We start from the raw sequence: 18,518 nt of genomic DNA on the forward strand, positions 1-18,518 counted from the left end.
CCTGCAGTTCAGTGTCTATTTAATACTTATCGAGAGTTATTCCTACAGTTTTCAGGATTTCTGTACATACAAGCCTCTGCTCCCACGTAAATGTGACTCATATGCGGATATCCCCAAAAATGAATCTCAGTCGTTATTAATTTATACAGGGACAGCTGCATTTAATAACATTACAATGTTAACACTGGTGTTTGTAGCTATTGGTAGATGTGTACATGTTCACAAATCTAGAATAACTCGTTCTAAATCATATGAATAACACGCTGGAAGCCTGTGTAAGGGATGATTTTTGCTTCAATAACACCGAGCTGATGAGATGGAGGAAGTCGTTGTGTGACTTGGCAGGCAGGCGGGACTTCAGGAGACCTGAGCTGTGAAAACAGACCCGCTGTTTTTTCTGTGCTGAAGGAAGAGAGAGCAGGGTTGGTAGGCATTTTGGTTTGATGCCCGGCGTTAATGTCAGACGTCAGGATAAGAATCAAAGGAAATTCTCAGGGGAGAGGCCCAGATTGGCCAGTTGGATTCGAACCAACCATCAGGTTTGGAGAGAAAGCAGAGTTGTACCACATGGTAGAGAATAGATAGATTGCAAATTGGCAGCGCAGTCTCGTTGTAGCTTCCTCTGGAGGGCAACATTTTGTCAGTAATTCTGCACATAGAAACAAATAATATTTGGTTACTTGCTATAGTTGTAAAATTGATGGATGTGTTGTTTTCAGACTACTGTAAGCAGGATAAAACCAACAAGTGACACAGAGTACAGCCAGTGTTTTTACTGCCCTCTCATAAACTGCTCCGAGGATTAAGCATACAAAGCAAACATACTTTGCTAAAATTACCTACTTCTTTAGGTAGATTTGTTATGTATGGCAACTAAAAGTTATCTTGGGATCGAAGCCTATTTGATTGAAATGGTCTTGAAGATAAACTGGGCTTCCTGCAGAAGCATCTAAATCAGGGATGTCAAACAAACGGCATGCGGGCCAGAATCAGCCCACCAAAAGGTCCAATACAGCCCACTGGATGACTTGGCACACCTAATAGTGATGCAGTGAATCATGGATTCTGCGTCCAAGTGTTTGTGAGGGTCTCATTTGGTCCACATGACATAAATGTCATCATCCACCCATGGTCGTGAGGGTCCAAAGAGGCCCTGTACAGACGTCCACATGCAGCCTATGGTCATGTGGACTGTACGCATAGCAGACAAAGCAAGTTCGATCCTAAACACTGCAGTCAAGACAGCCACAGCCAACTCACCACAGTGAAGTTAGTTTAAGTTGGATATTTGACAGACAATCACTCCACCCAAGCAGCTTCTTCGTTGTTTCTTTTTCACCTGATTCTGGCAGTTGGAGGACAGTAAGCTCACTGGCTGACATGGACCCTCAATTGTACTATGAATACAGCCACGGGCACATCAGCATGACCACAGCTGTCCGCGGACATTCAATACAGAAACTATGTCCGAGCCTTAAGAGGTAACAGTATACACTTCCCTGGAATAACAATGAATACTGACTGTGGTCATTTTTAAAGATATTAAACATTGCGCAAAACATCAAAGTCAATCAGCAGCTTCAACCTTAAAACAACATCGGTGGATCTCTATTGCTAAGGCACTGCCAAAGGGTCTGTAAGCCAGGGGATAACCTAACCTGCTTCCTCAATAGCTTCCACTTTAGTTTGGTGTGGTGATGCCAGCATTACCACACAGGAGTGGACATGTGTGGAAAAATGCAGTGAGTAGTAGACTTACTGAATGTTGAAGTTATTTTTCTTGAGACATCTCAGGGTTTTTCACCATCTGTGAATGTTTTCAGAAGTACTTCTTTACACTGAAAGAAAGGGAAAAATTTAGAGTTGTTCTTAAAAGGTTATTATGCCATGGTTTTACTGGTCCAGTCGAGTCAAGTCCCTTGTCTAAACAAAGATCTGTCAGAATTTTGTACTACCGTTATTTACAGCTCTGAATCGCACTGAGAGAGGATACTACGAGACAAGCCATAATTCAGCTGGATGACACGTTGTATCTCAAAGTAAGGTCACTGCCATGTTGGACAGAGTTATTGTCTCTCCTGAATCGACAACACAACTCCCCTCTGTTCAGGGCTATCCAGGGTTTAACTGTACACATGTGACCATATGCAGGGCCACATCATGAGAGACTGATAACACATGGAGCTTGTAAATTTGCGTGTGAGTGAGCGCTCATGCACATGCGTGTCTGTGAGTATGTGTTGATGGATGAGGTGTCAGTGATGCTGGTGTTTGGTGTCAGCTTTTGTATATTGTTAAAGGTACACGTTTGCCCAGTGTGACATTTCACAAGGACGTTTCTTCCCTTCATGTCTGTGTAATGACATACCCTTGCTAGTACAAGAGGTGCCTGTGGCTGTGTGTTTTCACATTTCTTATACCCAGATTTCACTATCGTAGCTTTGCTGTTGAGATAATGCCTTCCTTGTGTTGCTAAGTCACTTACATACCTCTAGGTTGGAGGAAAGTACATGATGATGAAGTGAAACAATAATATTGAGTAACCATTTCAAGAAACCAAAGCCTGTAAAACGAGACTCCAAGACAAAGGAGGAGACAGTTAAAAGTGTCAAGCCAGTGCAACACGTCGAAGGTGTGACCACACTGATATTGACCGTGATAATAGGGGCAAAGCATTATATTATAGGGTGGGATAATGTCTGGGTGGGCGTCACGCACAGAGCACGAGTAGCAGAGGCAACAATTATCCTCGAACCATTCCACAGCTTAATCTCTCTTTCATAAGACCAGGAATCAACTTTGACAGTTGAAATTGTTCTCTTGCACGTATTTCATTCCACACAGTGCTGTTCATGTGTCAGACGAACTCTCACTAGCAACGTGTCTGTGGATTTTTACAGTATGTTCATTTTTACTCAGTACGCTAAGATTACAGATGATGAAAAACAGGCACACACGTCGACACTGAACAGGACCTCAGTTTAGCCTTCTCTAACTACGCTGCGGGTCTAAAATGATTCCAGTATTTGCTGATTATTTGCTAAAGAGATGGCGTAGTAAGTAATGACTGACTGGGTAATCTAAGTAGGGTGGTAGCATAAAGCCAGATGGTGGAAAAAGAGAGACCTATGTTGTGTGTGTTAATTTAAACGAAGCAAAGACTACTGGTCATACGGTAAGCAGTGCCTGCACTTAATTATAAAGAGTTTTGAACTAATATTTTAAGTGCAGCTAAAGAAAAAGTAGCCCCCTAAAATTACTATTACTTTTTCAACATGCAATAATTGGTGCAATTATTCAACTGTGCAATAATCTTAACACCTCTTGAACATACATAATTATTCAACATACAATGCACATTATTGTACATACTTTGTATGTTTATTGATGTATATATTGTAGTAACCATTACAGCACAATAAATGTTTTATAGTTATAAATGTAACATTAGTTTATACAGTGTAATGTAGCACAATGCACATATTTGTATATTTTTACACACTTAAAGACTCATCACAGTGAAGATGTACATTTTATTCCTACTTTCTCAAGTACTAGTGTAAACATAGTAGCATAATGCACATTTTTATTTCTATTTTTCGAATTTATTACTATATATTTACATACTTCTATTTCATACTCATAGTCTTACTTATTATAATTCTCTATTCTTTACATTAGAGCAACTGAAATGAATCACAATTTCCCCTCAGGGATCAGCAAAGTATTTTTGATTCTGAATAAAGAATGATCGTTACATTTTAAAGTGAAGTTTTTTTACCGATACTCTTTTAACTAAGAGCAAACAACGACAAATTACCGAGTGCTCACAGGTGAGAGGTAGTGGACTCCAGATGAGTGCCAGGTGCTCTTGAAGTTGAAAATCGTCAATTATAGAAAAACAAAAAAGCACAAAGCTTGCTTCAGGCACACCGACAGAGCCAAGGATATTATAAAATGCCTTTATTAATTAGGGCATGTCAATATAAAATAACTACGAAACGCCGACCGGTTTCGACCATACAGGGTCTTCGTCAGGGTGTGAAAGAGACGAAGACCCTGTGTGGTCGAAACCGGTCGGCGTTTCGTAGTTAGTTTATATTGACATGCCCTAATTAATAAAGGCATTTTATAATATCCTTTATAATATCCCTTAACTACGAAACGCCGACCGGTTTCGACCACACAGGGTCTTCTGAAGCAAGCTTTGTGCTTTTTTGTTTTTCTATAATTGACTCTTTTAACTAACCTAGAAAGAAAATTTTTTGCTCACAATGACAATTTAAAAAAACCTTTACACTGTGCAGACCAAGCCTCAAAGGCACAGGAGCTTAGATCAACAGTGTGCAAGTGATGCCATGTGTGTCACTTACCAACTTTAATGTGTCCTGGCTTTGCACACTTACATACTGCAGTGATAAATATGAGCAATGGTCTAATCCACTTTAATGTGGCCTGTATTGCATGCAGCTTGACTTTATACCTTTCAATCCCTGTCCGCTGACATAATTGCCATACCACTGAGATTAAATGATTTCTGCAGTAGCTCCAAACCTCTTTAACCCCAGTGAGGCTGTTGTCAGGGGAACAGCATACAAACTGAAGGAAACAAACAGCTCTTTGCCAAAAGCCCTCATCAGTCTCCCACTGTCACACACATACACACAATGTCTACTTGTGTTTACAGTGTAAAGACGCAGCAGGTGATTGGTTGTTGCTGTCCATGCCTCTGAATTTGTTTTTTTACAATAGACTACTGATAAGATTTTTTTATGTTGTTCTATGGATTTGCATCCAATTTTTCTATATTCTTCCTGTGCTGCATTGTGGAGCAAGGAGCTCTGGCTGCCAGGATTTGTCGCATATCTGCGCTGTGACTCAGAGCTTCCTCACAGCAGTGTGTTTGTGTTTACGAGGTGCAAGTCATGAACTCTCTAATGAAGTATTAACAATCACTTTCTTGTCGAGGTGTTGCTTGCGGTTTTATGGAAAGCGGGAAACATGCATGCTAAAGAACCACATATGGCACTGGATACACACTGAGAACTTTGCTTGTGGGTTTATCATCATCATCAAACGTCTAATTAAAAATGGAAGTAAAACACTGAGTGTGGATCAGTTCCCTAACTGATACCTTCACTTCAGTGAACGCAGGCCAGAAAGGTTTTTGATTACCAGCACATGGAGGAAAAAAAAGGGCAGAACCAGAAAGTTAATTGTCATCAGGGAGAAAAGGAGATTGTGCAATAGAATAAAAAGCTAAATGAAGTCACCAGAGACTCAAGGGAGCAGGAAAAGCAGATAATTTCACATCAAACCTCCAGAGTGAGAGATGGGCAGTCCTTAAAAGGACATGGGAGACACAGGATTGGCTGAGACACCAGACCAACTAACCACTGGATTGGTCGGTCGGGCTAGAATGACCTGCGTGGAATGGAGAAACTTTCCAAATAAGGAAGAGAGTTGTTGGAGCTGACCTTCATAACACAGAGAGGGGGCTGGAAGAAAGAGGGGTGAGCAGAGGGGAAAGGGAGCGATGAAAAGACGCATGGAGAGATGAGGGGAGCAAGAGACCAGGGTGTATGCTTGGGAGTTGACAGCATGGAAACTAACAGGCCTCAATGATCCCCTCATAGAAAGCAGACTGTGTTTCCCAGGAAAGAACACCCTGGTATGTTAAACACTGAGAAACACACAGATAAATACACATTACCGTACACACACACACACACTCAGAGGATCACATTGTTTCCGGATGAGGTCAATCAACGTCTGATTAAATCCTGACCTTGGCTGTTGGTGCGAGCGGTGTGTGTGTGTGGCTGCAAGTGTGGTATAGACTTGATCTCTCTTTAGACACACTCCCAGTCAGACCAACACACCACTTCCACTTGTTAATTAGAGGGTGTAATAATGTATACACACACTAATCTCATGACACAGCTGTCACCAAGAGCCGGCTCTGAGCGCAGAGGAGATTCACTCTGACTCGCATTTTAGTGTCAGTGAGTCAATACACATGGAATGACTCGCATCTCTAGAGAGAGGAAGACCCTCTCCTAATGGATCCCTGACCTTTCCCCAATATGCAGACACACTTACAACCACACAGGGCCAGATCCCTGGGCTCCCACCTCCCATCAACACGCTGTGATTCATCAGCAGCCTGGAAAACACACGGTGGCTCTAAAAATAGAGGTATTACACATAAAAATAGAAATGATAAGTTCCCAAAAAGGTTTTGTTTCATGCTACAAAAATGAAGGAGAAAACTCTCTGATTGAGAAACTGAATATTTGTGAACATATTTCAGTGAATGAAACCTGATCTGTGCGGTTGTGTTGGGAGTGACTTCGTCTCCATATTGTTCCAAAGGTCTAATACTGCACGTTACATAAAACTATTATGTTCCACATTCTCAGCATTGTTCTCTGTGTACATGTAAAGGGTGGACGGTGTTTCTGCGTGGCCATAAAGAATAACACAGAATGTGGATTTTATTTCCAGAAAGGGCGTTGTTTCAAACGTACAATGGGCAAACTTCATTTGTGTCATCCATTATCACAGGTGATTAATTTCTCAAATCTGTCTTCTATTCTCTCTCCTCTATCACCCTGTCTCTCCAGCCTTTTGTCAGTCAGGAAACAATACAAATGTGGACACAAAAAGACAAGTAAAAGCAATCAGCAATAGGTGTCTCTCTCATTCTGCTTTTCTCATATACGTTTTCTTTATCTGCGACTTTAAAAGCTGTTGTTATTTTTGGTTCCTGACTCCCAAAGGGAAGTTCCTCCATCAGCACAGTATACTTCAGAGCTTTTATTCTGAAGGGGCTCAGTCTCAGGCAGGCCGGGAGCCTTTATTGTGAAGAGGAGGAGCTCACAGACAGACTGACTCATGCAGAGAGGGAGAGCGAGCGACTGCGTCTGTCACTGTCTGGCTGCTCAGGGCTCTATATATGCTCCTCACACCTGGCAGGGCAGCACTGAGACATAGTTTACTCTCCTGCAGGGGAATATCAGAGCTGCTGCACACCAAGACCACAACACTGAAGGTAAAACCTTTCTTTTATGTGGACTGACAACTTTTTTTGAATCAGGCAAACTTCAGCAGGGCTGATAGGATGATGGGGAAATGGATAAACTTGCTTTTTGAACTTTTAAACTTTTAAATTTTTAACTCTCAGGGAGGAAACTTTTTTAAAAATGTTGCGTTTATGTTGTGTTTTGGGTTGTTTGTTTATTATTTATCTTATTTATTTATGTCAATGAAAAAGCACTGGAGTCTGTCATTAAATTTGAATTAGGGAGTAAAGGAAGAAAGACGAAGACAAATGATTGAGGCAGAATAAGGACTATTTTTTCCTGTTTTCCTGGTTTACCAGTTTGGCATGTTAATGTTTAAATCATATGTTTTCAGAATGGGGGTGTGGTTTTCTGGGAGCACTGAGAGGCTGAGTGTGTGATACCCATTCATTTGCTGGAGGCTCAGGAAAGGTAGTGAGTTCAGGCTATAGAGAGAAAGAGCAGAGGAGCGGCATCACCAACAAAGTTAGTTTTCTTTCTAGCGTTGCGTCTGTGATGCAGTTTCGACTGTGTTTATGTGGTGAGGTTCATTTGTTTGCAGAGCTCCTCGGTGGAGTCAGATGGATTAGTTAACACAATAGAGTCTGTTAGGTGAGAAAGCTTGTGTCTTACTCATCTGACTCTTTCACTGACTTGTTTCCTCTTCACTTTTGCCTGTCTTTCTCCCCCTGACTCTTCCTTCCCCTTCCTCCTCCTTCTCTCCCTCCACTCCTGCTGCTAATCCCATTTGATGGCAATGTCTTTCCCACTCCAATCCAGAGAAGAATGTCTTCAACATTCTTGCTACAGAGAAAGAAAAAAAAACACTCCCAGTCTCACTTGGACAGAAAAGGCGGAGGAGTGGGGAGAGGAGGGATGGATGGAGGTATACAGAGAAAAGCAGGGCTCAGTGATTGCAGAGAGCCCTCTTTACCTACACTTGGATATGAAATATGAGCTCAGACAGAGAGCAAGGGGGGAAATAATAGTAGAAGAAGAAAGAAAGAAAGTAGGGCAGGGAGAAAGTGGGTGAGCAGAGCAGCCGTGAGCTGTTGGTGCGGCTGGAATAAGAAAAACGCTCTGTTTTAAAGAGAGGGGGAAAGGAAAACAGTCTGGTTCTGTTTTATGTGGTGTGTGTGCAATTAGAGCCAGAGAGAGCGAGGAGAAGGGGGGGTTGCCGGGGTACCCAGGGAGGAGAGGGGTTGAAAATAAGTTAAGGACATCCAGGAGAACAAAGGCAAGAGGGAGAACATGTCACCTGACAGGGAGGAGGTGAATGAATGGAAGCTGCCGGGGGAGAATAAAACGCTTTTTCGTATGTGGGATATATTGAATATCGTGTGTTCCCAGCAGCAGCAGATTGGTTTTTGGGGTCAGACAGAACTGTGAGATTATATTGAAATGTTCTCGGAAACTTGGAGTGGCTCCTTAGCTAGTCTGCTTTCTCTTGTGAGAGAAGAGGGAGGCAGACATGCAGAGGAGGAGGGAGTCAGGAGAGTGATGTGTGTGAGAGAGTGAGACACAAATGAAGAGACCAAGAGTGCATGATTAGAATGATTCTGTGTGCCTTTTCTTGGTAATCTTGTATTATTACAGCGTGTCACTCCTCTCAGAAAATGTTAAGAATATTCCCAGTCTGACACATATCCTGTCAGAGGTGACACAAAAACCATTTCTACCAAAGAAGAAGTAACTTATCCTGCAGTTTAAACAGATAGTGTTACTCACAGTCTGTCAGTGTGAAAGTCATCCAGACACCAGCGCAGTCATTACGTCAGATTGATCACCTAATCCAGCTTGGGGGCATCCGACAAGTTTGTATTGACGCGCTGAAGCGATGACGCAATGCTCGAATACAAGTGAGGCAACCATGAACCAGGTGTGTGTAAAAAAAAAAAACAAGACACACCTTGACCAGAGAGGGGGGTAAGCGTCACAGCTGTGGTGATTTGCATTTCTGCTGTCGTGAACCCATTATCTGAGTCACAGTTTGGGTTGAGCACTGTGCGTGTAATGATCTCAGGCGCCTGTGTTTGTGTTGTAGGTGTGATGCCGGAGCTCGATTTGACTATTTGGATATAAATCATTAACAAATGGCAAGGTCACTCCGTTGCTGAGCCACAGATGTTTGCAGAAACAAATACACAGAGGTGTGATTCAAACACAGAATGGGGCCTATAGCCTGAAAGTAGCCACAAACACCCACTAAAGCTTTCCACTTGCCTAACAGCCTGGATGTTGTGTTTTGTGCATCTAATCTCCATTTTTCTGTTTATAAACACCTTCAAAATTTTAAAGAGAACAGGCAAGTCCTCAGTTCCCCTCATGTTGTTGTTTACAGGAGGAAACCCCTCATTACTGCCTATGTTCACTCAACCACTTCCTGTTCTCTTCCTCGTCTGCTTCCTGTCAACAGCTGGCCGGTCTAATAATCCGTCTTTTCAGCCAGCTGCAGAGCTAACGAGATGAGCGGCGGATAAAGCTTCAGACTGCTCCCAGCTTGCTCCAATAGGTCGGTGGATCAGCGGATGAGTTTCTCACGCAGCCCGGCTCGTTATTGTTCAGGAAGCACAAACAAGCAGCACCGAGTAAACACGGCCATTTAAGATGCTGAGGTCTTCATTTATTAAAGCAAGATGCTGCTGTTAAAGACCTGCTGCGTCTGGCACGTCTCGGTGTACATCACTGGGCTGTAAAACACTCTTTCAATTAAGTTACTGTTAAGCTGTTCCTGGATCTGTTTATTGAGCTTTTCCATGTAGAAACTGGAGAGACAAAGTTACTCCACACCAGATTCCTCTTTGCCTTTTCTACCCTTCTTTCTTTCCCCCCCATTAAAGAGTTTACAGACAGGATCCAGCCCTAGGAAAGTATTTTTCAAGATGAAAAGAGGGACTGCTTTGCCTATTTTTACCACCAAAAGTAAAAAAAAGAGAGGCAATGAGGGAGAGAGACATAAGAGTAATGCTGTGTTACAGAATGACAGACAGAGGAGCTGGAGCGTTTTCTCTCAGCGGAGCACGGCGCTCTGTGGGCCAGTTGGCTCGGACCAGAACAGCAAAACACAGGGCCGTTGGCATAGCGACAGAGGAACACTTCCCTTCTAATTCAGCCCCAAGTCTCCGCCACAGAGACAAAGAATAAGAGCGAGTGATGGAGATCTGCTCTGCTTCTCAGGCCATTTGTAGATATCTTATAATCATTTACACGAGGGAAGGGTCGGGCTGTTTTAGAGCACAGCTGGGATGAAAAGGCAGGACGTGGTGTGCTCTTTGTGGTCAAAGCGGTCTGGTAGATCAGAGCTGGAGGGTCGCTGAGTCTGGATGACCTTCGCTTGACGTAAATCCTTAAGTGGGTCGTAAAACTATTCATGCAGCTGCAAATTAAACAAGCTGACCTTTTCATGCGCCTGCAAATATGAAGCATGCCAAACACCTCAGTAAGAGGCTAATCTATTCTGACAAAATCAGAATTTTATTATGTTGCATTGTAATTAGATGTAAGTCAGATGCCATTTTAAAGGACCAGTGTGTAGGCTTTAGGGGGATTTAGTGGCATCTAGTGGTTAAGATTGCAGACTGCAACTAGCTGAAACTTCTCCTGGTTAGAGTTTCTTCAGTGTTGAGTGGCTTATACTGGGAGACGAGTTATCTGAAGAGGTTTCTCCCTCACAAAAACAAATGGCCTTGGTGATTTAAGCTTGTAAAATCACTGAATGAGGCAGTTTCATGTTTAAAAAATGGTGTTTTTCTGATGCTCTCGTTGCAGAGGGACTGCTCATTACAATGGAAGATGCAAAAAAAGAAATGATAAAAGTATCTAGAGCAAGTGTGTAGTTTGTCTGTTGTGGGCTACTGTAGGAACATGGCGGTGCAACATGGCGATCTCCATAGACCAGGACCCACTTCCTATGTAGATGTAAACTGCTCATTTAAGATAACAAAAACACTATGATTCTTATTTTCAGGTGATTGTACACTCAAGAAAACATACTTAGGATATTATATTCCATTACTGCCAATACATCTCCCTAAATGCTTCACACTGGAATGCAGAGGGATCTCTTCTTTCTACTTCCTGAATCAGGGATTTCTTGACCATTATAAGAGAGAGAGTACCGGTATGTTATGATACCACATAAAGGGTTGCTCAGCAGTCTGGCTTTGTGATGAATGAAGGTGCTTTTGTAGCCGTAGTTACTTTATATAGAAAGCACCTTTTAAGGCAATAGAGATGATGTAAGTTAAAGCTGGATAACATCCACTCTACCTTCTGCTCATACACTTACAGCATTTATGTCAAAAACATAGATAAAAAGCTTCAACGGCCTTTGGGGTCTTTCATGCTGAGGCAGTAAAGCGGTGTGTGTCGGGTTGAGAGGGATGAGGCCTCGAGGAAATTAAGTGTGTTTCCTCTCTGCTGGAGCAGACGGGCAGGGTGCTTTGTGCCTGACGCTCCAAGAACACAGCCAAAAAAGGAATCAAACCGCTGCAGAGCGCAGCGAGCCTCACGAGCTGCCAAACTATTCCTGTAAAAGCACTCTTTTGGTTGAGGCCTGAACAGGAGAGCTTTGGAGAATGTAAAGAAAAATGTATACAGAGAAGGGGGGACACGTTGAATCGATTTTGCACTCTTGCGGTCGGTGAGGACAGCAGCAGGTCACTATAAGCTGGAATGATCGCAATGAACAGTTATGAATTAGTGACTATTTATTTGGGCATGTGAAGTCTCCTCTTGAAGGGAGCATATGACCGAAATAACAGGCTAAGACAGGCTAATCAGTCATGTTGCTGTTGGATTGTGTGGTGGATTTGTTACACTATGCTACAACTGTCAGTTTTGTGAAATACTCACTGGTGTTGTTTGCAAATGGATACGGGGGGAGGTTAAAAGAAGGGGGGTCTTCTTTGCATTCTCACAGATGAAAAATAGTCGAAAGACTCTGCTGATTATTCAACATCTGGAACAGATTTGGGCACGTGAACTTGGTCCTGGTGGACTCCTGACAACATGCACCACTGGGATGCACAGTATATTTTGAACAGGCTGCCTATGAAGAACTCATCAGTCTCATATACACATAGCTGTATACTCTGAAGGTTTATAACTTTCTCAAAGACTCACGTCCTCCTGATCCTCAAGGAGAGCTTCTAGAGTTCACTGCGACTAACAAAGTTAGTCCACTTTAAAACCCTCTTGGTGCTTGATTCAGTGATGCTTCAAGAAAGCAAAAACTAGATCTGAGCTGATGGCTCTGCAAAATTTCTAACCTCCCTCTCTCCCACAATGACGTGAATCAACCAAGCTGGGGGAGAGACTGGGCAACCACACCTCTGTGAAAAAACATAATGCTTCATCATCAGGACCCATCCCTGGCAAAATGACACCACATTGCATGACATTTGTGTTTTTCTTTCATCACAATGCCATTCAGATACCAGGAGCCACACCTCAACCGTGTGGTTCAGATAGAAAAACATATCTGAGCTCACAACAGTTTACACTCCATTAGGGTAAACTGTCACACTGTTGAACAGAACTGTTTTTCTCACTGCTACACTTATCTCATGATTCCTTTACCATACTTGATGTATTGTCAACAGGCCGGCTTTTTAGCAAGTCTTTGTGAGGGGCTAGAGGCTGATAACCTATCAGTTCGTGCTGCTGGTGCAGCAGTTTCCTTCCCAGAACACACACACACACACACACACACACACACAATTTGTCCACATAACACTACTTTGCCTGAACCCTCAGGCCTGACAATCTGTCACCTTCAGACCAGAGGAAAAACAGTTCACTTTAACTCCTGTTGAAAACCATCAGTGTACGACCACGTGCTGATGTCATCCTCAAAATCCTTTAAGTATTTTAATAATTAACATGTTCACAATTTTCTGGCCAACACTTTGATTGACATTCTAGCTCTTCATCGATTATGCTCGCTTTTGGCATCTAACATTACTGCCAGTTGTGTTCTGACTACAGTTGGACACAGACCAGACGATGGAGTCATGCATAAATCGACAACAGCTGCATGATTTTGTAACATTTTTACAAGTCTTAGTTTGTTACAGAGACCCCCCCCCCCCTTTAAAGTATGCAACATATCCTCATACAACAATTCATACGAGATTTAATGAATTAACACTCAACTCTATAATTACGTGAGTTAAACATAAATTGCGGTGCATTCATTTTTGTAGGTATACGCAGTAGGGGTAGGGTGCCAATATTACAAAGTCTGACACAATACGGTCTTGATTCAATGCGATTCAGGGGCCTGCGATTGATATGAGACGATATAGAGTGTGCCAGGGCTGACGTCAAAACCCAGAAGTTTAGCATCGCGCTGGTTCCCGGAAGAGAAAGTGAATGTGATTTTTGCATTGCGTTTTGGGTTATGTCAGAAAATGAGCTCTGTGGCTAACACAAGTTTATGATACTTACAGGTTTTGTTCAGCGAGATAATCTTCACATATGAACACCTTTCATACCGCATTTGAAGCTTAAATGCGATCGCCAGAAGTAAAAAGCTAACGTTAGGCTTTAACGGACTACATGACTACTCCACCGTCGCGTGACGCTTGATGTCACCGCCACTAAGCTTTCAACTGATTTCTGCCACTTTATTTTAAAAACATTGTATAATGGGGAAATCGGACTGTTTAAGCTAAATAAGAAGCTGTAATGGCGGACTGCCAGCACTCTCGCCTGTTCGGGGCTGATGACGTTTAAAGTCCCTGACAGGGTTTGTAGTCGTATTGAGCAACTTGTTAGCAACCGCCTTTTTTACGACACGTAAAAGCTTCAAAATTCACAAGTAGGGTATTTACTGACGTGTTTTATGTCGTAGAACAAAACCTGAAACTCGCTTAAGCTTTTGTTAACCACAGACCTTATTTGAGGCATTTTACCAAAATCCCATTCAAAAAACATATTGACTTTTAGACGAGAGAACCGGAAGTGCTAAAAGCGCTAATGGAGTTCCGGGTTTACTGGCACACTCTATTATATGCCCATATAACACAATCTGTAAGTGCAACAAAGTTGACTTTATACTGACAGCACATGGGTTAAGTTAAATATCGGGCTTTCTGTCAGAAGGACCTTTCTGAAACAAATCTTTAAATTTTGACCAAAATTGTAATAATCTTCCTAAAACTTCAGAAGCATAAAATTCAGCTCAATAATTACTGTTAAGGTTCATAGACAAAACAATGTTTTTTTGCTAGTCACTCATTATTAGCTTAAGCATGTTTGCATTGCATATATTTGCATGCACTTTGTTTCCTCAACTCATAGCTTAAATACACATAATATTCTTACTCACCATCGGTTTGAGTCACAGTGTCCCACAGTTGCATTTCAGCCTGACGTTGAAACAGAGGAGCTAATGTTGCAGTCAGAAGTTAGCAGGCAGGTAACGCTACGTCATGTTTTATCCCTTAATGGCATTGTTTACATACGCCACGTGCTCTGTCTGTTGACCTGTATTTTCTCTGAAATCAGAAATATTTCCACTGCTGATTTATTCCTGAGTTAATAGCTACATCCTCGTTATCTTTCTCTTGGCTGCTTGCCATCTGCCTGCTGCTGTTTGACAGTGACACAGAATTTCAAACTAAAGGTAAAGATGATGATATGGAACATGTTTTTACTCTGCATTGATGATATTGGATCATTGATGACTAAACCGATACTGATCTAGATCGATGGATCGTAACATCCCTAATAGGTAGTGGTGTAGTTGTAGTTGATGAGGTGGGTGTACTACTATGTGTTGATTACCAGGAAGGAAGTCGGTGTAATATTATATTCTAAGAGTTTTTTGTGGATATGTGCGTATACTGTAAACAGACAGAAAAAGAAGTGGGTATAGCCTGCTGGTGGGCCATCACGAAGAGAGTATAATTGCATAGTATGACATAAGAGACTAGGGAAAAAAGTGGATATATCGATATTGGTATCAGTTATCAGTCAAATGAGTTGTTACATAGGAGCATATCGGATATCAGCAAAAAATCCAATATTGTGCATCTAGTGTCTACCCTCCACTACACCACGGAGTATACGTACAAGCAGTACATGAGAACGGCCTGAATGACACTTCCTTAAGGAAACACTCTCGTTTGTGATAACTGTCACTGACGACCATTCCTCTGCTTCACAGGAACGCGTCTCAGCTGAAGCAGCTGCAGGATCAGATTCTATTGGAGCAACAGGAAGCAGCCAACTGGCAGCAGCAGCAGGAACAGCAGAACCAGGAAGTCCCACCTCCACCTCAGCTACCATCTCAGGAAGTGCCTCCACCTGCCCCGTCATCTCCACCTCTTCCACCTCCTCCCTCCTTCCAGGAGTTGGAGAGCAGCGCAACCATGCAGGCAAGCACCTTCAACTACGCCCGGCCCAAGCAGTTCATTGCTGCTCAGAGTCCCAGCGGAGCGGGCTACGTCACCCAGTCCTCTGGCTCCTCAGGGTCCAGCCTGTCCTCCCCCCTGTCTCCTCCCACCTCACATAAGCCTTTCACCAGGGTCACCGTGCCCCCCTTCACCAAGGCCAGCAGCGTGGAGTCTCCGAGCTCTCCTTCCTTCCCACCTCCACCTCCGCCCTTCTTCGGTTCCAGTAACCTGTCCTCTCCATCAGGCCCCGTCCAAGACTTTCCACCACCTCCACCTCCTCCCCCTCCGCCCATGCCCATGTCTCCAGCCCTCTCAGATATGTCCTCGCCATTCTCCTCCGTCCCTCCATCTCCAGCCTCCAGCTTCCTGTCCTCAGTGTTGCCCTCCACACCCTCCTCACCCGGCAGTCCTACAGTCAATGCCCTGGGCCTTCCTAAAGGCAACGGCACTGTGTAAGTATCCCTCACATGCACTTTTACAGCTCTCTGTACAGTGTCTGTCAAGTTACGTAAGTGTTTTCTTTATACACAATGTGTCTCAGGCGAGTTGAGCTCCTCGTCAGATAAACCTGCTGGCAACCAGAGGCGGAATGTCTGCTAGATGGAATATGACATGTTTACATTTTTATACAGCATGTTTACAGGGAAACGCTAACTAAAGACTCCTTTGAAACACACACAACCCGCACACATAGACACAAAGGTGCAAGAGCTTTAGCACCCACAGGGGAAGAAAATATACAAGATGACCCCAGAGTGAAAGGTGTGTCAAAAATCAAATAAACACTCAGACTTTGGTTTTGTAATTGTTAGCTGTCAAGATCTATCACTTCAGAGAGTTATTTGCGCAGCTCATGTGGACTGAAAGGTTGCTGGATTTCAATCTTGAGCTCTGCATATTAAGTTAGCCGATAAAAATCTGTTGTTGTCTAGATAATTCTCTTCTGATGGCCGTCCAGGAGGGAGAAATTTTTGATTTTTTTTCCCCTCCATCAAGGACATTCCACCTTAAAGTTTTTGCCAGTAATTTTTCATCAGCCCCTCACTCACTTCTGCCCTCCCCCTCTCACCCTGGCATTCCTGCTGCAGTTGTGAGAGATAAGAAGACACATTGTGGAATGCTATAGCTGGACAAGTCCAGATAAGGGTGGATATGAGAGAGCCAGAGTGGGAGCAAAAGGAGCTGCAGAGGGAAGAGGAGCTGCGACACGTTGAGATAATGTGCGTGCGTCACAGAGCAGAGCGTCACGGCGGTAATGCTGACAAATGTTTCTGTTTTGTCCTTCTTTCAGCAAAGCGTTCCCCAGGAAGTCCTCAGTCACCAAGACGCCCCGCATGGCCTCTGACTCGGACATCCAAGGATCCAAGGACGCTGTCATCCAGGACTTGGAGAGAAAACTGCGCTTTAAAGAGGAGCGCATAAGCAATGGTCAACAGGTGTGTGCGTGTGTGTGTGTGTGTGTGTGTGTGTGTGTGTGTGTGTGTGTGTGTGTGTGTGTTAGCCTTATTCCATTACTGAAACAACTGTGTGTTTGCAGGCAATCACATGTCATTAACACAGATTAACAAGTCATACAACTATTCATGTAAAAAACTACCCATAAAAGTGTATTTAATCTTGTTGTGCCATGCACCCTGAAATAAATTCATAATGTTTTCTCCATAAATAATTACATCCCTAATTAACACAAGATATAGTTGCTAGCTGATGGTGTGTATAAGAGTGTTTTCTGCAACTCACAAACTAACCCCCGGCTGATCCCATTAATCCCTGCTTCCAGAGGTTAACCTATGAGGAGAAGATGGCTCGCAGACTGCTGGGTGCCGACAACGCTGCCACAGTCTTAAACACACAGGAGACAGAGGAGGAGACGGTCACACAGGTACGGTGGCTCTTTATCAGGATCCACACACTTGGAGAGGAAAATCACACACGTACACACTCACTTGAAATCACACAGGCATGGAAGTGTTTGACCAACAAACAACACTAGCAGTACTGTTTTTTCCTCCAGGACTCCCACTGTTGCATGTACACGACACAAGCACCTTTCTGTTTTGTCCACCGATACGTTGCTGGTGTCATTCCTATCTCATGACACACTGGCTTTTGTTTATATACTGTTGAATTAGAGCGCACCCCCCTCACTCCTGCCCCCCCCCCCCCCGTCCCTGTAAACACTGTTGAAGAACAAGTTATGAAAGCAGGGTATAAACACTGCAAAGTCCTCCAGAGCCCTCCATAAAAAGCTCTGTTTATGCAAACTGGTGGAAACCAGCATTGCTGCAAACATGCTGCTGAGTAACACTGTTTGAAGGCTCACATAGACGTTTGTCCGACTTTGAGCCACCAGGTAGTTCTGTGGAAGTGCGAGAGTGTAGCACCTCAACACAGTGCTGGTTGTTCATTCACGCATGGAAGAAACTATTTGTCGATGTTTTCCTCTTTACTGTAGTCCTGTCTATCAATCAAGATTATTTTGATGCGAGTTGCAGAGTGTTGTGGTCTTGTGGTGCTCAAAAACATACACTTGAAAAACTCAACAGCAATGTCTCTATCCAAAAATCATGACCCAGTTACTCAAGATGACACACAGACATTGTTATGAGCAGTCTCATGTAGGTACCATTTTCTTTCTACCGAACTACACCCACCAACTGTATCACTGAGCAGAAGGAAGCTTGCATCTGCTTGCTCACCTTGTACCACTGAGCTAGCTAACGTTACAGCTCAGAACAGGAGGATGCCACTGATGTTTACATCTCGCGCTGTCACAACCTCGAACCTCGCGATCATGAGTAGCTGCACGCCTCCTTATGTGTAGTGATACAGCTGGCAGGTGTAGTTAAGTGTAAAGAAAATAGTTCCCACATAAAACTGCTCACAACAAGGTCTGGGGATTATCTGAAGTTTACGGGTCATGATTTCTGGAAAGAGACACTTCTGTTTGAATTTTTCAAATAGATTTTTTTGGTGCTTTAGAGAAGGCAGACATCTCTACGGACTATATCTCCGACACTCTGCAACTCACACCAAAACAATCTAGACTAAT

The 18,518-nt window shown here is 43.2% G+C and overlaps 2 protein-coding genes across 7 annotated transcripts in view; one reads left to right on the forward strand and one right to left on the reverse strand.

The window, feature by feature from the left end:
• palld (palladin, cytoskeletal associated protein) overlaps positions 1-18,518 on the forward strand; it is a 70,421-nt gene that overhangs the window by 40,691 nt on the left and 11,212 nt on the right. For 4 of the 6 annotated variants that reach the window (XM_033621388.2, XM_033621389.2, XM_033621390.2 and 1 more), the window contains 3 exons: positions 15,238-15,918; positions 16,758-16,902; positions 17,247-17,348. In XM_033621388.2, coding sequence (XP_033477279.2) covers positions 15,238-15,918; positions 16,758-16,902; positions 17,247-17,348 — 928 coding nt within the window. Of the gene's footprint in view, positions 1-6,894; positions 7,055-15,237; positions 15,919-16,757; positions 16,903-17,246; positions 17,349-18,518 lie in introns of those variants that run through there. The other 2 variants (XM_033621394.2, XM_033621392.2) reach the window with 2 other exon arrangements.
• cbr4 (carbonyl reductase 4) overlaps positions 137-18,518 on the reverse strand; it is a 36,553-nt gene continuing 18,171 nt past the window's right edge. Inside the window, exons 7-8 of the transcript XR_013491695.1 lie at positions 1,760-1,838; positions 137-649 (exon numbers count right to left, since the gene is read on the reverse strand). The gene's annotated coding sequence lies outside the window, so the exon portion shown is untranslated. The remainder of the gene's footprint in view (positions 650-1,759; positions 1,839-18,518) is intronic.

This window comes from Epinephelus lanceolatus, chromosome 6 (genome assembly GCF_041903045.1).
Source record: "Epinephelus lanceolatus isolate andai-2023 chromosome 6, ASM4190304v1, whole genome shotgun sequence".
NCBI lineage: Eukaryota > Metazoa > Chordata > Actinopteri > Perciformes > Serranidae > Epinephelus > Epinephelus lanceolatus.